The 25,809-nt window shown below is 48.9% G+C and overlaps 1 protein-coding gene across 3 annotated transcripts in view; it reads right to left on the bottom strand.

Annotated features, from left to right (window-relative positions):
• The window catches only part of GAK (cyclin G associated kinase), a 123,445-nt gene that overhangs the window by 49,955 nt on the left and 47,681 nt on the right, over window positions 1-25,809 (bottom strand). For all 3 annotated transcript variants that reach the window (XM_049886519.1, XM_049886518.1, XM_049886517.1), the window contains exons 7-10: window positions 23,404-23,493; window positions 20,214-20,349; window positions 19,625-19,737; window positions 15,559-15,670 (exon numbers count right to left, since the gene is read on the bottom strand). In XM_049886519.1, the coding sequence (XP_049742476.1) occupies window positions 15,559-15,670; window positions 19,625-19,737; window positions 20,214-20,349; window positions 23,404-23,493 (451 nt within the window). The remainder of the gene's footprint in view (window positions 1-15,558; window positions 15,671-19,624; window positions 19,738-20,213; window positions 20,350-23,403; window positions 23,494-25,809) is intronic.

Genomic DNA, 25,809 nt, shown 5'->3' on the forward strand with positions numbered 1-25,809 from the left:
GGAGCTGACGGGCTTGGGCCAACCCCGAGCCAGACCCCTAGGCAGAGCACACAGACTCCAAGGAGCAGGTGCTGGGGGAATGAACACGCAGGCCTAGAGTCCAGCTGGGAATGTCGAGAAACAGCTTGCCCTGAAGGGAGAGGACAAGGCAAACCCACAGGGGAGACCAAGACGGGCAGGTGCACTTGTTATGCTATTATTACTTTTGTGTGTGGACTTTCTAGCCATGGTCTTGTAACTCCCACCCAGGTGATTGTGTGATAGGGTAATCGTGGCCTACCACGGGGAATGGTCAGTTTTGCCTTAAAAAAGGGCCAATTTCAGAGCAAAGCAAAGCCCACCACCACCAAGGGAAGAGACCTGCAGCAGAGACCAGCAGGTGACGGCATAGTCGGCTTCCTAGAGTGAGCCCACAGAGCGAGAAAGCTGGGTGTCTTTAGGCAGAGACTGAGGGCCAGGGAGAAGTCTACGCCCGACCCACGAATTTGGGATTTGCCAGGCTCCACAACCTTATGAGCCATTCCCTTCACATGGTTCCTGAGTTCTGTCAGACATTGCAGTGAATTAGGGAACCCAAAGACAGGAGGAACACCACTGAGGGGAGAGGGAGTAGCTGATGTTAGAGACGGTGGAGTGATACAGCGGCTTGGCAAAGCTAGACGTGTGAGACATTTTTAATCTCCGCCTCATAGAAATCAGCTTTGCGCTGATCCTTATAGAAGAAATTATTCATTTAGCGCTGCAGAGCCGGGACACTGAGGCCTGGTCCCATAATGCATGGGGCCACAGTGACAGCCTGGGGAGCAGGTCTGGCTGGTCCCCGGGGCCTTTGCACACCCGAGAGAAGGCAGACCTTTGACAGCAGCAGGAGGCACAGGCATTACCATGCCCACCTGGCTGCGAGCCAGCCCAGGCCCCTGCAGGTCTGACCACTGTCCTAGCCCTTCTGAGGACTGAGGGAGGGGCCTATCTAGTCACAGAATAATCTAGGCATGGAAAGGCCGCACGGCTCAAGTATTGGAAGTGTGTGTTCTGGCTGGAATTTGCTCCATCCGCGGCACTGGGCCACCACGGCGGAGGCCAGCGGAGGGCTGCAGCACCAAGCTGAGTGCCTCCAGATGCCGCCAACCTGGATACAGATACAGAGCGCTGGTCAACAGAATGCAGACTCTAGAACACAGGAAGCCTGGGGAAGAGGGCCTTAAAGGAAGCTGGGGTGGTAAAAAGCTGGTGTAAAAAAAAAAAAACCTGACACAAACCCCACCTCGCGTACAGACGTGAAGGCCGCCAGCAAGTGACAGGGCCCGTGATGCCCCGAGCTCAATGACCGGGCGGGGTGGGGGGGCGGGGGGCTCTCCTGGACTCCAGGCAGGTGGTGTCCAGCAGGGGGCCAGGGCCAGGACCTTTTATGTAACTTCAGAATAAAGACTTTTCACCCCAAGAACACTTTATTTCCAAGCTTTCCTGTTTCCTGTTCTGCTGTTTTTAACAACAAAGCTAAGCTGTTCAAAGTTCCTTTGAAAACTCCAGCTTACTTTTAACTGAGCTTAAAGACTACGCCTGCCCCTCAGCCAGGGAGCCTGGGTACCTGGAAAGCAGGAGGGGTGCCGGCAGATGCACTCACCTCACACTGAGCCCGGGGAGGGCAGAGAGAGGCCCGGGGGCCAGGAGGGGTGAGAACCCCCCAAACCTCCTCCCAGGAAGAGAGAGGAGTGCCCCCTTTTTCCAAGGCAAACCCAGTCTTGGGCAAAGGCGCCCTGGAAGGTCCCAGACTGCAGGCAGGGAGGCTCCCCTTCTGGTGGTCGTGCCCCCTCCAGCCAGCCTCATGGTAGGCTCAGGGGCCCTTATACCTCTGGCCCCAAACACAGTCCACCTGGCCTACCTTTCTGAGCTACCACCTATTCCCCTTCATTTCTTGGCCACAGTTTTATTATCAAAAGGTAAACATTTTTCCTTCCAAAAAGGTAATATGACTATTTTATCAAAAGGGAAAAAGAGAAGAAAAGCACTCTCTGTAGTACCCTGGCCCTGCACTTCCCTGATGCAACTCTGGTTTCTCTGCCCAGGAGGTTCTGCACGAGCCTCAGTGACAGAGTTGGACGCGAGGCTGTCTGCAGCTTTTCCAGAGTCTACCTGTCAGCTTCTCTGCATGATGTACCTACGCTACCATGGCCGTCTGGGCTTTGTCTCCCAGAGCCCATCTAACACACCCCACAGCAACACTGGGCCTCACCGGCCCTCAGATGGGCTCAGGCCGTCACTTATCAGCCCCTGCCTGCTCCAATGTGGTATCATGGTCACCCTGCCCACCCTGGCCTGCCCACACCCCACACATGGGGCTTGTCACCTGCACATGTCAACATAGTGTCAGAAGTGCGCCCACAGGATGGCAGCCCCAGTGGGCCCAGCTAGGGCTCCCTCAGAGCAGCCCACTTAAGGGCTTGTCCGTGGTCACATGGCTGACACTTATGACTGATCTCATGATCAAGCAGTGTCCAGCCTGGCTCTAGTCCATGCTGCGGCTGTCAGTAAGGACAACTGAAGTGTTAGAAGTCCGCCAACTCACAACTCACTTTTCCAGCTGAGAACCAGGTCAGCCACTACACTAAGCAGAGCACAGGCTTTCTGCAGCAACTGTGCCCAGGACTGGGGGCAGGCACGCAGGTGGCAGTAGTAGGCCTGTGCCGCAGACATGGGGCGCCCAGGACCTAGGGTCAGACCAGCTGTCGGCAAAGAGCTGAGAAGAACCCAATGGAGCATGCCCGCCACCTAGAGAGAGTGGCGGGTGGGTTGGATACGTGTGCCAGGCGCCGTGGTCAACACCGCAGCAGAGAATGTCCTGCCAACACCTCCCTGACACACGGCCTCTGTCTGCTCTGGCCACCAGCTCAGGCTCCGCCTGGTGTCTGCTCACAGCCCACCGGAGCCTGCCCTGAGCGTGTCCAGAACACAGCAGTGCCGGGGGCTTGGTACGCCCAGCACCTAGGCACAGTGCCCAGGTATACAACAGGTGCCTAGTGTACATGGACAGTGTTAATTTTACTTATCTAAATGTGAGCCAAGGAGCAAGGACAATCCGTTGGCTTCAAACTATTTCCAGAACCTGATCATCTCTCCTGACTCCTAGTCTGAGCCGCCACCACCTCTTCTTAGGGGTGCTCCGGCCTCCGCCTTGGCCCAGCAGTCCCTAGTGGAGAAGCCACATCCTGGCAGTGCCACGGGGCCCCACGTGATGTCCTTCGCCCCCCTGGCTCCCCCTGTCCACTCACCCTCTCTCCCTCTCTGCTCCAGACTCCGCAGCTGGCCTTCATGGCTGAACACAATCACGCTGAGGGCCTGTGCAGGGCCGTCCCCTCTGTTCTCCCACAGCTGGCTACCATGGCCAGGTACACTCAGGCTGTAGGCCTGTGCAGGGCCATCCCCTCTGCTCCCCCATAGCTGGCCTCTATGGCTTGGCACACTCAGGCCGCGGGCCTGTGCAGGGCTGTCCCCTCTGCCCCAGACTCCATAGAACTTCACTCAAACCATGCCCTTCTCAACAAGCCACCCTGGACCACCTCCTGGCACCCCAATTCCCATCATGCCTCCCTCTATCTTCTAATACTCAAGGTTACGTGTTTATTTATAGTCTCATTTATCATATGTGTGCAGTAAAGGATCAGCCTTCCCAAAGTATGGCCCTTTGCCCCCAGCTCCTGGGGGAGTGGACTCTATGCCCTTGGAATGAACTGCCTGACAAGTGTCTTTGTCCACCTGAGGACCCTGGGCCATGCTAGACAGTCCATGCTAACAATGGGGGAGCCTTGGGCCACACAGTATCAGCTCGGCCTCAGCGGGGGCTGGAGACTAAGGTCAGCCACATGGGCAGTTGGCCACGTCTACATGACCAACCTCGGGGGAGCTTCTCTGGTTGGTAAGACTTCGTATGTGTTGTCACACATTGCTGGTGGGAGAAGCAAGTGCTGTCCTCCACGCCTCTACTGGGAGAGACAGCTGGAAGCTCACACCTAGAACTCTCCTGGACTCAGCCCCATGTGCCTTTTCCTGTTGCTGCCTTTAATCTGTACCCTTTTGCAGTAATAAAATGTAACTGTGAGTCCTCCTAGTGAATTACTGAACCAGAGGGTGGTCTTAGTGTGAGAAGTAGGATTTACTAGAATGACACACCGAAACATGGCAACAACGTGGTTTGGGAAAACAAAGGATGAGAGGGTAGGGTGACAAACCTTGGATTCCTGGATGACCACCAGGACACTCATGGAATGAAACTACAGCTGCAATACAACTAGTTACCAGAGCTTAAGTTACCAAAGGCATTTAGAAACAATACAGCCAAGTCTTGAGGAGTTGGCTCATTATACACATACGAAATGCAAAATAACAACAAGCAAGCTAAATATACAATCCTTTAGTTACTGTCATCTGTAATAGCTACAATGAAAACAAAAGAGACTGCTAGGGACAGATCCTGAGGCTGGGGCCAAGCGCAGAGTTCGCTGGTGTGAGTTATGGCTACTGGCCTCAGAGCCAGTACCAAAGGGAAAAATTATGCTGAAATGATGGCTAAGAAAACTAGAATGATTCTCAAGAAAATGGGGAGAGATAAAGAGCCAGAGACTTGTCCCAGCAGGTGGGAACCTTTAAATGGTTATTAGGAACGGGATGAAATAAACAGAATACAAACGATTAGTAACAATGCACAAATGCCAGAAAGAAAACTAGATAACTGGGAGCTCCTAAAAATCAAACAGTTATGCTCATCAAAAGACTTCATCAAAGAGGTGGAGCCAAGATGGTGGAACAGACAGACACTTCCGGCGAGCCCTCTCTACAGCAAAGACCCGAAAAAACAAGTGAAACGAGTATATTTGTCACAAGCTAGGAGCCCTGAGCATCAAAGGCAAGCTTAGACAACGAATTGAGGGGCAGGATGAGGAAGAGACCATTCAGAAGCGGAGAGGAGTTACCGGACCTGAATCGCGGGGAGCCCTCAGGCACCATTCCTGGAGCGGCGGCGGCGGGCTGGTACTAGCGTTCGGCCACAGTTTCCTCAGGGAGAAGCAGCCAGCCTCACAGCCCACTCACACCTCCGGAACCTGAGAAGAACAGTGCTCTCGGCAAAAACTAAGTACTTGCATATATTTTACCGCACCCCCTCCCCCCGCCCCCGCCGCCACTCCAAGCCAGCTTCAGTGGCTGAATTCCTGGGCCTGAGATAGGCCCTGTTGAGCACCTAGAGCCATCTTCCCAGCCTTGGGGAAGGAAAAAATTTGCAACTGGGGGGGAAAAGATAATTTGCTAGCTCCATTAACTGGGGGAGCTCAGGACAGAAGCAGCTCCTGTCCAGGCATAAACCGTCCGTGGACCTTGAGTACCTTTCCCTTCTCCATGGACCCGTGTGGGCCTATTTCGGGAGAACAGGCCCTTGTTGGCAAACTCCAACCATTTCAGCTGTGCGGTGAAGAGGTGGGTGTTTGACATTTGACGTTGCTTTGCCTATTAAACAAGGTCCTCACCTACCCACATCAGGGACCTAAGGACTGCTGGCTCCACTCAGGTCACCCAGCCACCCGTGACAGGGGTCCACGGATCACTGGTACCTCCCAGTCCTTACAACCAAACACTTTGGGTGCCCATGGTCCCTCTGCAGAACCCACCCACATGCACAGAGATCAGTTTTCCTCAGAGTCACTTGGGGGTCAGTTCTCAGCCTCCTGCCTTGTTCAGAGCATGACCCCCTTCTGCAATCAGATACCGGCATATATGCCAATCACCCATGCACCTCTAAGACTATATGACAGAGCCTGTACCACACACTTGATGATCAGCTACCTGGACACCTGAGCTGATTCATACAAGAAAACTGAATGGACTCCTAGACTGATATACCTGATAACAGCTCTAGCCAGCTGGGGACAGGACACCAGAGCTCCAAAGGTGAAAATAATCAAGCTAGCTCACTCAAGCAACCCATAGGGGTATACCAAAACACAACAAAGCGAGCAGCTACAACACAGTAAGCAAGCATAAACTAATACAATAACTTATAGATGGCTCAGAGACAACAGTCAATATCAAGTCACATAAAGAAACAGACCATGATCACCTCAACAGGCTCTCAAAACAAAGAATCCAGGGATCTTTTAGATGAAAGTGCATTCCTGGAATTACCAGACGCAGAATACAAAAGTTTAATATACAGAACCCTTCAAGACATCAGGAAGGAAATGAGGCAATACGCAGAACAAGCCAAGGAACACACAGATAAAGCAACTGAAGAAATTAGAAAGATTATTCAGGAACATAATGAAAAGTTTAATACACTGGAAAAACCCATAGACAGACAGCAATCAGAAATTCAGAAGATTAACAATAAAATTACTGAATTAGACAACTCGATAGAAAGTCAGAGGAGCAGAATTGAGCAAGTAGCAGCTAGAATTTCTGAACTCAAAGATAAATCACTTGGCACTAATATATTTGAAGAAAAATCAGTCAAAAGAATTAAAAAAAATGAAGAAACCTTAAGAATCACGTGGGACTCTCTCAAGAGAAATAACCTATGAGTGACTGGAGTACCAGAACAGGGAGGGATAACAGAAAATACAGAGAGAATTGCTGAAGATTTGTTGGCAGAAAACTTCCCTGATATTGTGAAAGATGAGAAGATATCTATCCAAGATGCTCATCGAACTCCACATAAGGTAGATCTTAAAAGAAGGTCACCAAGACATATTATAATCAAACTTGCCAAAACCAAAGATAAAGAGAGAATTATAAGAGCTGCGAGGGATAAATGAAAAGTCACCTACAAGGGAGAGCCAATAAGAATAAGCTCGGACTACTCGGCAGAAACCATGCAGGCAAGAAGGCAATGGGATGACATATTTAAAAACCTGAAGGAAAAAAATTGCCTGCCGAGAATCATATATCCATCAAAACTGTCTCTTAAATACAAAGGTGAAATTAAGACATTTCCAGATAAACACAAGTTGAGGGAATTTGTAAAAACCAAACCAAAACTACAAGAAATATTAAAGGGAGTTCTTTGGTTAGAAAATCAATAATAACAGGTATCAACCCAAGACTAGAACACTGGGCAGAGCAACCAGAAGTCAACCCAGACAGGGAAATCCAAAAAGACAAAGCAAGATTATTAAAAAAAAAAAAAAAAGCCCAAAACAGGGTAACAGCAATGTTTTTATATAAAAGAAGACAACATTAAAATAATAAAGAGGGACTAAGAAGTGTAATCATACACCTTCCATATGGACAGGAAGATACGGCAATATAAAAAAATAAAAGTTAGTTTTAAATTTAGAAAAATAGGGGTAAATAATAAGGTAACCACAAAGGAGACAAACTATCCTACTCATCAAAATAAAATACAAGGGAAAAATACAGACTCAGCAGAAACAAAATCAGTAACAACAAATATAAGAAAAGGACAATATGTAAAGAAAATCTACTCAGCACATAAAATTAAGTGGGAAAAAGAAACTGTCAACAACACACAAAAAAAGACATCAAAATGAAAGCACTAAATTCATACTTATCCATATTACCGTGAATGTAAATGGATTAAATGCACCAACAAAGAGACAGAGAGTGGCAGAATGGATTAAAAAACAAGATCTGTCTATATGCTGCCTACAAGAGACACACTTTAGAGATACAAACAAACTAAACCTCAAAGGATGGAAAAAAGCAAACAACAATCAAAAAAGAGCAGGAGTGGCAATATTAATTTCTGATAAAATAGACTTTCAAGTTAAATCCATCAGAAAGGATAAAGAAAGACACTACATAATGATTAAAGGGACAATACACCAAGAAGATATAACCATGTTAAATATTTATGCACCCAATGACAGGGCTGCAAGACACATAAAACAAACTCTATCCTCATTGAAAAGTGAGACAGACAGCTCCACAATAATAGTAGGAGACTTCAACACACAACTTTCGGGGAAGGACAGGACATCCAGAAAGAAGCTCAATAAAGACACGGAAGATCTAAATGCCACAATCAACCAACTTGACCTCATGGACATATACAGAACACTCCACCCGACAGCAACCAAGTATACTTTCTTTTCTAGTGCACATGGAACATTCTCTAGAATAGACCACATATTAGGTCATAAAGCAAGCCTTAGCAGAATCCAAAACACTGAAATATTACAAAGCATCTTCTCTGACCATAAGGCCATAAAAGTGGAAATCAGTAACGGGAAAAGAAATCAAACACTTGGAAACTGAACAATACCCTGCTCAAAAAAGACTGGATTATAGAAGACATTAAGAATGGAATAAAGAAATTCACAGAATCCAATGAGAATGAAAACACTTCCTATCAGAATCTTTGGGACACAGCAAAAGCAGTGCTCAGAGGCCAATTTATATCAATAAATGCACACATCCAAAAAGAAGAAAGGGCCAAAATCAAAGAATTATCCCTACAACTTGAACAGAAAGAGAGCAACAGAAGAAACCCACAGGCACCAGAAGAAAACAAGTAATAAAAATCAGAGCTGAACTAAATGAAAGAAAACAGAAAAACAACTGAAAGAATTAACAAGACCAAAAGGTGGTTTTTTGAAAAAAGACTTCATCAAAAGAATAAAAAGACAGCCTACGGACTGGGAAAAAATGTTTGGCTACAACAAATCTTATCAGCATCTAATCTCTAAAACCTACAGGATACTGCAAAGCCTCAGTAAAAAAGGCCAAATAACCCAATTAAAAATGGGCAAAGGATATAAACAGACAGTTCACCAAAGAAGACATTCAGGTGGCTACCAGATACATGAGGAAACGCTTATGATCATTAGCCATTAGAGAAATGCAAATCAAAACTACAATGAGATACCACCTCACCCTGACAAGGCTAGCATCAATCCAAAAAACACAAAATAATAAATGTTGGAGAGGTTGTGGAGAGACTGGAACATTTATACACTGCTGGTGGGAATGTAAAATGGTACAACCACTTTGAAAATCGATTTGGCGCTTCCTTAAAAAGCTAGAAATAGAACTACCATACAATCCAGCAATCCCACTCCTTGGAATATATCCTAGAGAAATAAGAGCCTTCACACGAATAGATACATGCACACCCACGTTCACTGCAGCACTTTTACAATAGCAAAAAGATGGGAACAACCAAGGTGCCCATCAACGGATGAATGAATAAATTATGGTATATTCAAACAGTGGAATACTACACATTGATAAAGAATAGTGATAAATCCGTGAAACATTTCATAACATGGAGGAATCTGGAAGGCATTATACTGAGTGAAATTAGTCGCAAAAGGACAAATATTGTATGAGACCACTATTACAAGAACTCAAGAAACAGTTTAAACACAGAAAAAGATATTCTGCGATGGTTAAGAGGGTGTGGAGGGAGGAAGGGAGGTATTCACTAACTCGATAGTAGACAAGAATTAACTTACATAGGTGAAGGGAAGGACAACACACAACACAGGGGAAGTCAGCACAACTAGACTAAATGAAAAGCTAAGAAGTTTCCTAACCAAACACTTTGAAGGACAGAGTAGCAGGGGCTGGGGTCTGGGGACCAAGATTTCAGAAGACATCTAGGTCAACTGGCACAACCAAGTTTATTAAGAAAATGTTCTGCAGCCCACTTTGGTGAGTGGCATCTGGGGTCTTAAAAGCTAGGAAGCGGCCATCTAAGATGCATCAATTGGTCCCAACACAAGTGGAGCAAAGGAGAATGAAGAACACCAAAGACACAAGGTAAATATGAGCCCAAGAGACAGAAAAGGCCGCGTAAACCAGAGATTCCATCAGCCTGAGATCAGAAGAACTAGATGGTACCCAGCTACCACCAATGAACGCCCTGACAGGGAACACAACAGAGAGTCCCTGACGGAGCAGAAGAAAAGTGGGGTACAGACTCAAATTCTAGTAAAAAGACCAATCTTAATGGTCTGAGACTGGAGGGACCCCAGAAGACCCAGCCCCCAGATTCTCTGTTAGCCCAGAGCTGAAATCATTCCTGAAGCCAACTCTTCAGATAAAGATTATACTGGACTGTAAGACATAAAACGATACTTGTGAAGAGAGTGCTTCTTAGGTCAAATAAATACATGAGACTAAATGGGCAGCTCCTGTCTCCTGTCTGGAGGGGAGATGAGAAGGCAAAAAGGCACAAGAGCTGGTTGAATGGATACGGGAAATCCAGGGTGTAAAGGAGGAGTGTGCTGTCACTTTATAGGGAAAGCAACTAGGGTCACATAACAATGTGCGTATAAATTTTTATATGAGAAACTGACTTGAACTGTAAACTCTCACTTAAAGCACAAAAAAAAAAAAAAAAATGGGGGTGAATACAGTGGACTTTGATGGGGTAAAAACAGAGGTCTTAATACATCAATATCAAATGTTTGTGAACTCACGGGAGCCCCCGATGGTACCTCAACATTAAAGGGCCCTAAACAAATCTACTGTATTTACCCGTTTGGAGGAAATTAAAAATCCAGAAGGCAAAAGTGATCATGAGACACCTGATTTTGAATCACATGGGGTGATGGTCCAGCAGATTAACCAAGTTAAGGACTGACAGAGGGCCAGGGTCTCCTGGCTCGACCCAGCCCCAACCCCAAAACCCCTGCTGAGGACCCAAGGCCATATATACATGTGTGAGGAAAATGGCCAGGAGGTGGTGGTGACACAGACTTTTCTGAGATTCCTTGACATATTTGCATCTGATTTTCCAGGTTTTGAGTCCAACACCTCTTGGTGAATGGGGGCAAGTCAGATTGGGAAGATATGGGGACACAACTGTTGGTGGGATAGAGGTGAAAAGTCTGGATGAAAACTGGAACGTGTGAACAGACTTTATGTGACGTAGCTGCATCTCCTTTACCTGAATGTATCACTGGCATGGATATTATGAACATTTCCCCTACCTAGTCACGTCAAACAGAAGGCATGTAAATTTGCCCTTCAGCCATTAATTGCTGTTGTTAGGTACCATCAAGACAGTTCTGACTCACAGCAATCCTATGTACAACAGAACAAAACATTGCCCAGTCCTGTGTCATCCTCACAATCACTGTTATGCTTGAGACCATTGTTGCAGCCACTGTATCAATCCATCTCTTTGAGGTCTTCCTCATTTTCGCTGACCCTCTACTTTTCCAAGTATGGTGTCCTTCCCCAGGGACTGGTCCTTCCTGATAGCATGTCCAAAGTATGTGAGACGAAATCTCGCCATCCTTGCTTCCAAGGAACTTGCCGGCTGTACTTCTTCCAAGACAGATTTGTTCGTTCTTCTGGAAGTGCGTAGTACATTCAATATCCTTTGCCAACACTATAATACAAAGGCATCAATTCTTCTCTGGTCTTCCTTATTCAGTTGTCCTGCTTTCACATGCATATGAGGCGATTGAAAATGCCAAAGCTTGGCTCAGGCGCACCTTAGTCCTCAAAGCGATATCATTACTTTTTAACACTTTAAAGAGGTCTTTTGCAGCAGATTTGCCCAATGCAATATGTCATTTGATTTCTCGGCTTCTGCTTCAATGGGCATTGATTGTGGATCTGGGTAAAATGAAGTCCTTGACAACTCTGTCATGATGTTGCTTATTGTTTGTGAGGGTTACTTTTTCTTTATGCTGTGGTGCAATCCATCAGACATTAATTAATGGATGTTAATTAATTGTACATGCTAAATGGGAACCTACAGGATTCCCCAAACCCACAAAGATCGTTAATTTGAAACACCATAAAATACCTAAGTGGACAAAAAGAGATTACCACTGGTGGCACAGAGGTTAAAAGCTACAGCTGCTAACCAAAAGGTCGGCAGTTCGAGTCCTCCTCAGAAACACGGTGAGGCAGTTCTCCTGTCATATAGGGTCGCTATGAGTCGAAGTTGACTCGACAGCAATGGGTATTTTCATCAATTACCATTTAATTTAATTAATTACCGCTTTAATTAGTGACATGCTAGAACCCAGCACCTGGTCAGTTTATGTGGGTTTCGGAGAACACGTATTCCACACCTGGACATACTGCTAGCTCCTACGCACAAAACTACGTAAAAGAAGATTATACGTGAATGGGGCCTGACCAACGGCAAGCCGTGTCTGAAATGCAAAGTGGTCTCTCTCAGTGCCTCTGGATCGCTGTGGTCCACGCTCTTATGATTTTGAAAGGTGCACAACACGTACTTACACAAATTGGCGCTGAATGCAAAAGTTAGTGAGTGCCATCCAGTGGTGACCACTGGGATCCTGGACCAGAGAATTTCTGGGTGCCAGGGTAACAAACACACCATTTGAGAGGCAGTTACTGGCTTGTTACTGGGTACTGTACTGCCCCTATCCTATGACTGAAGGATATAAACTAACCCTAGTAACCAGAAATAACCTCTTGGGTGATGTCAAACAAGCACTCTAAGAAGGAAGGTGGTGCCCAGCAAAGCCCCCCAGGGGAAAAGAGAGGGCACAGGGAGACGTGAGGAAGTGCTTGTCTCCTCACAAGCAGGTAGCCTCTCTTCCCTAGGCCGACTCGGGAGCCACCTAGGAGCTCCAGGACCCCACTGCCACCGGACGGTGCCATATGAACAGCTCTCTAGAGACCAACAAAAAGCTTTTGGCTGTGGATGGCAATTCCAAAGTCGCAGGCCACTGCATTAAGACTGGAGGATGGAAAGACCCTGCTGAAAGAAGGCAAGAATAAATCAGCCCACTGGGCTCAACTGCATGCTGTTTTCCTTGCAGTGATGATAGAACTGAACAATGATAACACCACCTGGGTTTGTGTTTTTACTAACTCAGGCAGCAGCCAATGGCCTGGCCATATGGTCAGGTAGGTCTGCAATGGCAAACTGGACTATTACAGGTGTGCCCATATGGGGCACAAGTGTACAGAAATCACTGCGGGAACTTAAGGGCTGCCTTAAAATAGGACATCTCAATGCCCATCAAAAGAACCCCTCCTGGGGCCAGGAGGTGACCGGAACTGCAGGTAGCCATCTTGGTGTGCCCGCTTCGGGTGGCCTACTGGGTCCATGAAATGAGTAGGCATGGGGGAACCACAGCAATGCAGAGATAAGCTGAATCTGGACATATTCCTCTTGCACGCTCTGAGGCACAAAATGCCATCAAAAGAGCGAGTGATGGGCACGGGGCAATCAGACTCCCTGGGTGGAAGGCACCATACATATCTGGCAAAGTAAATACGTCAGACTGATGCTGGGAGCCCCAGGAAGCTGTAAGTGTGGCCTGTCAGAACCAGACATTTACTCTGGACTGGGCATTGCATACTTGGTGGTATGCTGATGCTCAAAATACTGTAGAAGGCCCAGGACAGAGGACACTGCACCAGTCTGGACGGCTGAGTTACACTTCTTCAGACCAAGGAACGCACTGGACAACCCCTAGTGTTCACCAGCAGCCAGAGAGTGAGCTTATCAAATGTACACACCACATGGTGTACATCGTCAGGGGAATGGCTTGACAGAGAACTGGAACAGGTGACTGAACCACGTGTTGTCTAAAACGGGGAGGGAGGCCTGGAGGCCTGGCTTATACAGCTTAGTGACTGTGCACTCACACTCATGTGAGGCGGCCAAGAGAGGGTCCGCACCCACAGACTCCTCGGCTTTTCCGGGTGATCTGAGGAAGAGAGGTGGGGTGCATGCTGGCACGAGTCTACCGTTCTCCCCCACGTCACCTCAACTTTCTTTTTTCCTACCGGATGCGGCGACCCCAGGGATGCAACTGCGGGTGCTGGCAGCAGGGATGATGCCTAAGCAAGAAGCCGTAAGTATACCTTTAAGGCTCTAGGTCAGAATTCTTAAGGGCCTGTTTGGGGCAGGGGGGACGGGACTGTGCCTTCACCCTGTCTGACAAGACTGGGGTTGATGGCAAACGCAGTTGTACTGCCAGTGGCTGAGAGAGCCTGGTGGTCCTGTGTCTGTTACCTGACCCTGTGTGAATGGGAGTGGGCCGGTGGGGGGGCACTGCTGGACTGGTGCTGCTGCCAGCAACCTGGACCAGCAGAGTGGAAAAACCCAACGTTCGTTCAAAAGTTAGACACATCAGGGGGAAAAAAAAATCAGTAATAAATGAGGAAGAGAAAGAATAAAGGAACGAATAATCACACTGGGCAACAAGGGAAATCCACCATTACACAGGTGCCTCAGGTGAGGTTCAGGGCAAGTGACGATGTCATCTCTGAGCTGATGTAATGAGACCACAAGCTTGAAAGGGTGAAGCCGTGTGCTGCCAAGGCCACTCCTGCTTCTGGAGCCTGACTAGGTGAACAGAAGCCTGCACACCTGAGTGGCCTCGCCCAGGGAGACATTTTGGTCAGATGATACGCTACACCGGACCAATCGTCAAGGTAAATAAGTCTTCCAATAATACCGACAGTGATAGCCAGAAGTACTGGGAGATCAAAGGAAAGCCTCCTCGGGATGCAAGGCAGAGGGGACACGACTGGATTGAGCTAATCATCAGCTAATTTACATCCTCCGTGGTTCTGCACAAGTTGATCAAGAGGAACAAATAGCGTACATCGAGGGGGAAACGAGCAATCAAGTTAGTACAAAGACAGGAAAATGCACGTAACGGCTTCTTTAAGTCTACCCCAGCCCACACTGGCTCCTCCCACTGTTAGGCACACTTGCACGGACAATGTTTCTGAATCTGTTACATAGACGTTACACTAAATGCAGGTGCTCAAGTACGATCATCTTGTGAGAGCCCTGGCAAAGGGCCAAGGGGTGGCCTGTGGAGTAAAGGATTAACCCTGTCAGATGAAATGTTAGGCACTTCGCTGCCAGCTCCTGGGAGGTAACCTCTGAGCCCTCAGAATGCCTGCCTGTCAGGAGTATCTCTGTTTACCTGGGGCCTTGGGCCTCGCCAGATAGTCCATGCTAAGAATGAGGTTTACGGTGGGGGCCTTGGGCTACACGGTATCAGCTCAGCCTCTGGGGTGGCTGGAGACCAAGGTCAGCCACACAGGTACTCGGTGCCTAGGTGATGGACCCCCAGTAAAGTCCCTGGACATCAGGGCTTGGGGGAGCTTGCCTAGCTGTCAAGACTTCGTACGCATTGTCACACATTGTTGCTGGGAGAAGCGCTGTCCCATGTTTCCACTGAGAGAGACAACTGGGAACTCACACCTGGAGCTCTCCTGGACTCTGCCCCACATGCCACTTCCTGTTGCTGACTTTAATCTGAATACTTCCACGGTAGTAAAACATAACTGTGAGTCCTCCTAGTGAATTACTGAACCTGACGGTGGTCTTGGGGACCCTGAACTTGCTATCTCCCCCATCAGGCCGTAAGTCCCACGAGAGCAGGGATTTTGGTCTTTGCTCCCCAATGTTTCCCAGGGACCTTGTGCTCGGTAGGGACTCAGTAAACACAGGCCTGGTGCAAAGCGGGAGCCTGGTACTGTCATGAGAAAAAGGAGGGTGGGTCTAAGACAGGGTGTTTCCATGAGGGTGAAGACAGCTGTTCCCGCAGGGGGTGCTGCTCTCAGGGCGACCCTTGCATAGTCACTGACCTCCACTGTACCCGCTGCTCACAGGGCCTGAGGGTCGGGCACCCGGGCACCCAGAAGGGGGCGGCCCCCGGGTCGGGGCAGTGTTTCCGTAGCCTCCGTTCTGCTCCAGGAGCTGCAAAGATTCCAAATGCAAGGAAGTCAATTCTTTACGTTAACCGCTATAAAGATCAGAACTACGATCTATACCTGCTCCAGGCTGCAAAGGAATACTTCATACGTGCCACTACACAGGCAGCCACACCTTTCGAGGCCATGAACGTCAGGCAAGTTGGCTCTAAAGCTAATCCATCCCTTTCCCATATAAACCCAACTTCCTATAAAACCCAAGGGAAGAATTTCCCATGAATCTAAAGAGTCAGCTTGAACCAAAAGGCGGGTCAGAGTTAACAAATAAAATCTGCTAAGCCATTCTGTGAGACGATATCCAGGATGACACTTTTGTAACACACGGGAGCGGCCGTGTGCACTTGCATTCACCCAGGAAGTGCCCCTGGGGCCCTACTCTGTCCAGGCTCGCCGCAGCCCATGGACACGCAGTGTGTGGGTGAGCATGGCCTCGAGGAATGAGCAGCCAGTCCAGCGGCAATCGAGCACCACAGTAGGGGGGGCCATCGGAAGATGCAGTGTGGCCACACCCTGCAGGACACCTAGGCCTTTGACATACCTTGGCTCTCTTCTTAAGTGAGATGGAAAGCCACTAGAGGATTTTGGTAGAGGAGATCTGATCTAGTTTAGCTTTTATACAAGGATCACCATGTTTGCCTGGCAGGGAGATGTGGACAGACGTCCTTGCAGGGATGGCAGCTCTCAGACCAGAACATCAGCAGAGCAGGTGGTGGGGTGGATGGCTCTGCTCTGCCAGTTGGACAGATTAAATACAAGGTATGAAAGAGATGAGTCAAGGATGACTCCAAAGTTCAGAGCCAGAACAACCAAAAGAACAGGGCTGCTGTTTTCCAAGGTGGACAGGGAAGACTGAAGGAGGAACATGCTTGGCAGGGAGATGAGGGAGTCTGGTTTAGGAGATGGCCATTGAGGTCCATGTCACTATCACATATTCACAGAGGCCACTGACTGTGTGACTCCAGGGTCATGCATGATGGAAGCTGGAAGTCTTCAAGCAGAAGTAGCATTTAATGTGTCAGAGAGCAGAGGATTGATGGCTGGACCCCAGGGCATCCCACAGGGATGAGGGGACTGAGGAGGAAGAGGCGGCCAAGGAAAAGAAGTGTCTGAATGGCCAAGGGAGGTGAGGAGGCAACTGTGCCGAAAGGTCCAGGAGACCAGGAGTGACGTGGGTGGAGCTGGGGCATGGGCAGCAGTGCAGAGAACCCAGGAACTTGGCCAAGAGAATGTCCAGCAGAGTGGCAGCACATGAGGCTGGTTTGTGTGGTTTCAAGAGAGAATGGGAGAAGAGGATGGCGCAAAGACAGATGACTCGGCGTGTCACTACGGAGAAAAACAGAGAAATGGGGCCTTAGCTTGCGGGATGAAGGGTCAAGAGAGAGCCTGGTGGCTTGTTTTCTTTTCTTTTTTAAATATGGGAGGCATTTTAACATGTTTAGATGCTGATGGAGAAAATGCAGCAGAGACACAAAAATTGGGAACGTGGGAGAAAGGGGAGAACCATGTCTCTTGGTGAACAAAAGGAGGCACATCTAACACACCATGAGAAGCCGGTCATGGGCAGCACTGGGCAGAAGGGAGAGAATGCTGGGGGAAGGTGCTCGCAGGCTAGTGGATGCACTGGTGGAGTGGGAGCACTCCTCACTGACTGCTTCTGCTTCCTTGTCAAACAGGAGGTGAGGTGTCTCCTGGTCAAACAGGAAGTGAAGGGTTTCCTGGTCAAACAGGAAGTGGGGACTTTCTTATCAAACAGGAAGTGAGGGGTTTCCTTGCCAAACAGGAAGTGAGGGGCTTCCTGGTCAAACAGGTGGTATCTCCCTGTCCAACAGGAAATGAGGGGCTTCTCTGTCAAATAGAGGTGAGGTATCTCCTTGTCAAACAGGAAGTGAGGTGACTTCATGGCAAAAAAAGGTGAAATAGCTCCTTGCCAAACAGGAAGTGAGAGGTTTCCTTGTCAAACAGGAAGTGAGGTTTCCTTGTCAAACAGGAAGTGAGAGGTTTCCTTGTCAAACAGGAGGTGAGGCGTCTCCTTGTCAAACAGGAAGTGAGAGGCTTTCTTGTCAAACAGGAGGTGAGTTGTCTCCTTGTCAAACAAGAAGTGAGGTGTCTCCATGTCAAAGGTGAAGTATCTCCTTGTCAAACAGGAAGTGAGAGGTTTTCTTGTTAGACAGGAAGTGAAGTGTCTCCTTGTCAAACAGGAGGTGAAGTGTCTTCTTTTCCAATAGCAAGTAAGAGGTTTCCTTTACAAAAAGGAAGTGAAGTGTCTCCTTGTCAAACAGGAAGTGAGGTGTCTCCTTGTCAAACAGGAAGTGAGAGGTTTCCTTGTCTAACAGGAGGTAAGGTGTCTCCCTGTCCAACAGGAAGTGAGGGGTCTGCTTTAAAAAAAAGAAATGAGGGGTTTCCCTATCAAACAAGAGGTAAGGTGTCTTCTTGTCAAATAGGAAGTGAGGGGTTTGCTTTAAAAAAAGGAAATGAGGGGTTTCCCTGTCATACAGAACGTGAGGTGTCTCTTCATCAAACAGGAGGCGAGAGGTGTCTTCTTGTCAAATAGGAGGTGAGGGGTTCCCTTGCCAAACAGGAAGTGAGGTGTCTCCTTGTCAAACAGGAGATGAGGTATCTTCTTGTCAAACAGGAAGTGAGGGGTTTCCTTGTCAAACAGGAGGTAAGGTGTCTCTACGTCAAAGGTTAAGTATCTCCTTGTCAAATAGGAAGTGGGAGGTTTCCTTGTCAGACAGGAAGTGAGGTGGTCAGCGTGAAGAGTCATGGTGTTCCTCCTTCCCCTGGAGCTATGGTTGCCCAGGACATGCCCTCCATCTTTCAGGTGCCCTTGCAGGAAGGTGGCTATGTGATTCAGTTCTGAACAAAGAGGCCTAAGTTCTGTGAGGTGTGGTGGCATTGGAACTCTCCTGAAGGCACAGCCAGAGCAGCCCACCCACTCTGGCTTCCTCTGTCTGGCCCCCATACCACCGCTCAGCCCCTGACCTATGGGGCCACGGAAGCCTGAAATCAAGGTGTTCACGGGGCCATGCTCCCTCCAGAGGCTCTGGGAGAGAATCCTTCCTTGCCTGTTCCAGCTCCTGGTGGCCCCAGGCATCACTCTAGTCTCTGCCTCTATCTTCACATGGCCGCCTCCTCTTCTGTCTCAAAACTCCCTCTGCCTTTCTCTTATGATAGCCATGACTGCATATATGGCCCATCTGTATAATCCAGGGTAAGGTCCTCCTCAAAATCCTTAACTTAATCACATCTTTTGCCGCTTAGAGTAAGAGTCATCCTTTTGTCATAGAAGACAGCATTCACAGATTCTGGGGATTAGGGCGTGGACACATCTTTGGGGCCCTATTCAGCCCACTACGTGAGGTAATCGCTAAAACATGGCGTCTGTGACTTTCTCCTCATACTGCTTGCATATTCTTCACACCAGTTATCACTGTGTGACACGTCACACACATCTATCTCCTCAACCAGAACATAAGCTCCTTGAAGGCAGGACTTTCTGTTGTTCCCCTCAGATGGCAAGAGTGAGCACACGGCAGTATTTGCTTAATGGATAAACTCTGGGCTCGTTTATAATTCCCACCAGTACCACACAGGTAGTGTGAATTGGAGCCCCAAAGCCCACGTCATAGGAATCGTATTTCTCATAATTTTTATGTTTCTCCACACCTGGGACCCCACACAGGTGGCACGCTTCCATGTTACTTCCACCAGCTATAATCAGGTGTCCTAGCCCCCTTCAAGGGGACTCAGGTCCAGCTCCATACCCAGCCCTCCAGTATGGTTGGGGGGTCCCTTCGCAGAGAGTAGAGTGAGATCTTGAGAACTGACCAGGTCTCTCTCAGTGCTATATCCAGATTGTGCAATTACATGAAACACCTCACAAGGTCAGACACCACTGCATAACCACATACCACGGTCCTGGATGGACCCACCCCCTTACCTCTGTGATGGGTGATTTAGGATTCACGTTTCTGGCAGCGGCGATTTCCTGGAGCTGGTTGACCAGCTCCGTGATGGTCAGCCGCTCCTCTGGGTTCACCTTCAGTGTGGAACCTACAACAGAGGCCAGCAGTGTGTTCACCAGTGGGTCACGACCGAAAGCCAGGGTGGTGCCAGGAGCTTTCCTGGGCGTTAGGGATCCCTGGGGTGGTGCCACATAGTAACCTGCTCTCACAGAACTTACAGACTGCCAGAGCCTGCTCATTTTAAACGTATTACACTATTTTTAAAAGCAAGCTGGGGAATGGAGCAGTGGAGAATAATAAAACTGAACAAAATTATCACCGTTTTGGAACACTGTCAACGCACCAAAGGGCTGATCTGATGTGGGGCTCTGTGGAAAAGCCATGGCCACCCAGTGACACCGTCAGAAATGAGAGCAACTGGTACAAACCCCGAGGGGAGGTCAACACCACAGCTGCCCAAGGCTGCAAGGCTGGGAGAGGAGGGCAGTGAGCAGACCCCAATCCAACAGCTGTCCTCTCCATAAGGCCCCACCACCCTGCTTCCATTTTACAGTGAAAACTTACGAATGAGATCGTGAAAGACGGTGTACCGAGTGTCGTTCGGAGGAATTGAGTATTTCCCATTAACTATTCGAAGTTTTGCACCATCTTCAAAAGGATGCTGCCGGAAGCACAGCAGGTACAAGATGCAGCCAAGGGCCTGCGGGACGAGGACACAGGCTGAGCACCCACGGCTTGTGGGGACAAGACACAGGCTGAGCGCCCAGGGCTTGTGGGGACAAGACACAGGCTGAGCGCCCAGGGCCCGCAGGAACGAGGACACAGGCCGAGTGGTCAGGGCCTGCGGGACAAGGACACAGGCTGAGTGCCCAGGGCTTGTAGGGACAAGACACAGGCCGAGTGCCCAGGGCCCGTGGGGACGAGGACATGCGCCAAATGCCCAGAGCCTGGGGGACGAGAACATGGGCTGAGTGCCCAGGGCCTGCGGGATGAGAACACAGGCCAAGAGCCCAGGGCCTGGGGGGTGAGGACATGGCCCGAGAGCCCAGGGCCTACGGGGATGAGGACACGGGCTGAGGGCCTAGGGCACAGGGGAGCAGGTGTGGTAGAGGCCCAGGGGAAGAGTCAGTCAAGGCTCACGTCCTTTGTTTGGTTTCATGGATGAGCTTAATTTATAAATGTCAGACTACCACTCTCACACTGAGAACCACACGTTAACAAACCTGCTCATGGTGCTCCTTACAGCCTTGATTTTCTCACACTTATCAGCTGTAAAGAACGACTTAGTCTGGTGGGGTAAGCACATCTCAGCTCTTTTTTTTTTAGACGGAAAGGTCCCTTTCAAAATGACATAGTCTGTAAGTTTAAACATTCCAGGAGTCTGGAGCGCATCGGGGGCCTGGGGGCTGCTGGGCTGCCTGGACCCCCACACCAGTCCCATCCCGATGCACAGGAACACACCGCTGTGGAAATTCTTGCTTAACAGGCTGAGTGACTACTAAGGGAAAGCACCATTTTCACATTTTATGGTTTTAATACAGCGAAGCCTGTGAGAGTGAACTCCATCAGGACTGCCTCATTTTTCCACTCGCAATTTTCCCACCTTTGACAGGGTACAGTCTTACCACTTTTCTGTCCCTTGTTTTGGTAGAAAATATTTGTGTTCTCCTTCTCTAACAGGTTTCTGCCTTACACAGGCTCTAGCTTTCCCAGGTTTTACTGTTTTAAGCCTGGAGTGACTTAGCACTGAATTAAAATATGCAGGAAAGAAATCTAGATAAACTGAGGAACTAACTAGTCATTATTCCCATGTGAAAAAGCTACCCAGCTACAATGGCAGCAACCACCTAGAACATCCAGGTGAGACAAAGCATTGTGCTGGCTCATCTTAGATAACCGTCCTTATCCCGGCTGGCAGGGGGGTGGGTGCACACACACCCCCGCAAGCATGCCTGGCCCCACGCTGAGGGGCTGCTTGGAGGGGTGGGGGTGGACCAAACAGGAAAAGCTCATTCAAATGCAGCTCAGGCCCAACGACCACTCACCGCTTCTGTCAGTAGAAAAAACAAAACTGGGGTCCTACTAATTCATGCATTTAAAACTGTGTGTGAAAGAATGAGCTGAGACTCGCTCAGAGACAGCACGGCACGAACCCTGCGGCCCTGTCCCATCCAGTCCCGACTGAACCGTCATCTAGCCGGGTGGTAGAGAGGAGAGGGGCAGTTTGCAGGCCCTGATGAACCACTGAAATCCTCCACTATATCCAGGCGCTGCTCCGTCCTTAGCCACAACCAATGGAGCTTGTGGTCTATCGTCCAGAACCTATGGGGGGACCCTACGCACCTCCTCAGGGATACCCTACCAAGGATACCCACAATACAGCTGGCAAAGTAAACCCCAAAACCAAAAAGCCAAACTCATTGCCCTTGAGTCCATTCTGACTCATAGCCTTCTAAAACCAGTGTAAGCAGGGGCAGACCAAAGAAGGGATAACCTGGGCCAGTCCACCTGCCTCATAGCCTGCAGGACTGCTCTCTGTGGTTGCCGTCTCTGGGATGTACTCACCTGACCAGATCAGCCCTCCTGTCTTTAACAAACGTGCTAAATGACTTTCCTTTTATTGTTTTTGGCCAAAGGCTTATGAGATATTTATAATTTTTAAATTATACAGCAAAGGTAGTGGCAAGTTGTAATATACCACTGAACGATTTCTCTACCAGCACACCGTATGGTGCAATGAGTTTGTACAAACCTCAAAAAAAAATTTTTTTTTTTTTAATTAACCAAGCCGAAAGAGAAGTCTTGCTTTTGCCCCAGGCTCCTAGGAGGTGGTCGCTATACCTTTGGAATGTCCTGCCTGATAATGGTGTCTGTTTACCTGGAGGACGTGGGCCACACCAGATAATCTATGAACAGCATGATTTCAAGGTCAGCCATGCGGTAGTGAGCCATGTCTATGTGGCCAACCTCAAAAAAAGTCTGCCACCAAAGCTTGTGTGAGCTTCCCTGGTTGGCAATACTCCGTGCACACAGTCACACAGCATCACTGGAAGGAGTCAGTGCTGTCCACAACTCCACAGATAAAGGACAATTTGGAACTCTGCTGGACTCTGCCCCCCAACACATCTCTTCCTGTGGCTGGTTTTCATTTGCATCCTTTCACTGTAATAAACCGTAATCAAGAGTACAACAGCTTTCAGTAAGTTCTGTGGGTCCTTCCAGTGACTTAGCAAACCTGAGGGTGGCCTTTAGACCCCCAAATTCTGTAGCTGGTGTCAGAAATGAGGGTGGTTTTAGGGTCCCCCTCAACATTGCACAAACTACAATTGGTCTTCACTTGAAAAACTGAGACTAAAATTGGTGCATGTCTGAGCTAAAATACAGTAATGGCTTCAGCACTGAGGCACAAACCTAGCAGGTTAGATTATAACCGTCATGTACAAAAATTCCACGATATACCTGCACAGGAGCCCAGGGTCAGCAAGTGGCTGTTGATGCCATCGTTGTCCCTGTTTTTATGTGAATGCCCACGGCTACAGCCAGACTAGGGAGGGCATGGGAAACCTCTGTATGGGCCAGGACATTCTGTGCATGGGACCACCCATCCACGCTTGACCACAGTGCACCGAGGGGCACCCCCGGCAGGACGGGCAGAGGTACAATGGGTCGACGGACTCCCCGCCCTCCACCCCCACAGAGGCCCCTTGTGCCAGACTGACACAGGCACCACAAGCAGAGACAAGGAGGATCGTACCCAGATATCCTGCTTCTCACTGATTGGGAAGTTTGAGTACAGGTCTATGATTTCTGGCGTCCTATACATGGGCGTTGTGTTCCTTGTGATCTGAAAAAAAAAAAAAAAAACCACAAACATTTCCAAGGAAAAATTACATGCAGAGTAATATATTTCCTTTCATAGCAATGACCTGCAACTCCCCAGGCTGTCCAACAACGTGAGGCGAGTACCCCGGTCGTCCACTCAAGGCGTTTGTCAATGGACATTTATTTACCTCATCGTGTTCCAGAAAGATCTGAGGCTGTTCAACTCCCCAGGCTGCCCAACAACGTGAGGCGAGCACCCCGGTCGTCCACTCAAGGCGTTTGTCAATGGACATTTATTTACCTCATCGTGTTCCAGAAAGATCTGAGGCTGTTCAACTCCCCAGGCACACTACCACTGCCACTTATCTTTAGATTAAAGCCCGTTTCCCACCATCTGTGTAGTGTGACTTACTTGGTCTCTAGAAATCTCTTACTGCACTAACTTTTAATTTAAAAAATGGACCAAAGGATTCACCTTTGTGTCCTATATTGTTTGTTTAGAAGTCGGAGGATGTCTCCCTCAGCACAGGGGACTATCCCAGAAGTCCACCAAGAGGCACCTCTGAAGGAAGGCCTGGGATCCTGAAAATTCAGCCATGAAAACCCTATAGAGCAGAGTTCTACTCTGATACACATGGGGTCGCCACAGGTCAGAGTCAACCCAACAGCAGCTGCTTGGTTCCGGGGGCTGGGTGGTACGAACAGTTAACGGTTAAAGTGCTTGGCTGCTAACTGAAAGGTTGGAGGTCCGCGTTCACCCGGAGGTGCCTTCAAAGAAAGGCCTGGGATCTACTTCTGAAAAAATCAGCCATGAAAACCCTGTGGAGCACAGCTCCACTCTGACACACATGGGGGTGCCACGAGTCGGAGTTGACTCGATGGCAACGGTAACTGGCAGTGAATTATTTGAATGTATTAAAGGAAGTACTGTCCTGAAAGGAGCCTCCCAATGGGTTCCTGTAGGGGGCAGAGAAGCCCCCAGAAAGGCAGTAATAACTACCCCAAATTTACCCAGGGAGCGTAAGTTTTTATATCAAACTCAGAGACCCACGTCAGGGAGAACATGAGATGGAGAACGAGGCTGGCACGTGAATACGAGGGGAAAGGAGGCCTTTTCAGCAGGAGGTGTGAGGTGACCTGAGCATCCTTGTGGGGACCAGTGAGTCAGGTACTCATCAGCACGTGCCTGCGTACACACGCAAGCATGCACACACACGAAGTCTGTGACTCAGGCATGAAGGTCAGACAAACACGTGTCTGGAAGTCCCACAGCAGACTTGTGTCCTGACCTTGGGCTGACAGAGATTTCTCACACGGGATATGAAGGGCGCAAGCAGCAAACACAAAGTGTGCTAAACCGTTCTCCATGTGAAGATCTTCTGGTCAATAGAAATCTTCCTTAAGATGGTAAAGAAGCAAGTCACAGGCTGGGAGAATACATTTGCGAGACATGGCCCCCACAAAGGGCTGGCACCCAGAATGTATAAATCAAGCCTACAATTCCCTGAGAGATCAAAGACAGTTAAAGGAAAAGAGGCAGGAGACCTGAACAGGCACTTCCAGAACAACGGCACGTGGCAATGTGCATGTGAAAAAGGCACTTGGCCTCATTAGTCAGCAGGGAAATGCCAATTAACAACACAAAGTGACAGCAATCACAAACCCAAGGCTGGTGCCCGGGGAGGGGTGAGGAGTGGCAGGGCACCACACACTGACTGAGGACAGGAAGCCAGCCCAGGCTCTGGAGAACCATTGGCAGGATGGGTTACAGCCGCACACCTGTATGCCCTCGGGCCCAGCATGTCACCTGGAGGTGTGCAACTGAGAGGTGCAGGAACTGTGTGTACCCAAAGACACGGCCATGGCAGTCAGACACAGCTCCAAGACAGTCAGCCCCAGAGCCACCCGAACACGCCTCAACCACAGGACCACAGCCAGAGGTATGTTCACAGGGAGAACACTGAAAGGCAAGGGAAAGGGACAGATTGCAGCTCCTCACCACGCGAGGGAATCTCACAAAGAGTGTGCAGAACCCGAGCCAGACCCAGAAAACTCTGCTATGTGGCTCAGTCCACAGAGTCAACGGCAGGAGGACAGGCTAGGCCACTGAGGCTGAGGGTGACGATGGCACAGCTTGCTCACTGGGTGGAAAGGCACCAAGCTGTGCAATTACGACTCCACACTGTTCTGTATAGGTGACGTGTTTCCACGAAAAACTTCATTTTATATAAACTGTGTATTTAGCTTTGAGCCTTCAACCCAGCAATCTCCTTCTAGGAATTCACCCAGAAAATACACTCCCAACAATGCATGTGCATGAGGTAATCCACGACAACAC

The sequence above is a fragment of the Elephas maximus genome, chromosome 5 (genome assembly GCF_024166365.1).
Source record: "Elephas maximus indicus isolate mEleMax1 chromosome 5, mEleMax1 primary haplotype, whole genome shotgun sequence".
NCBI lineage: Eukaryota > Metazoa > Chordata > Mammalia > Proboscidea > Elephantidae > Elephas > Elephas maximus.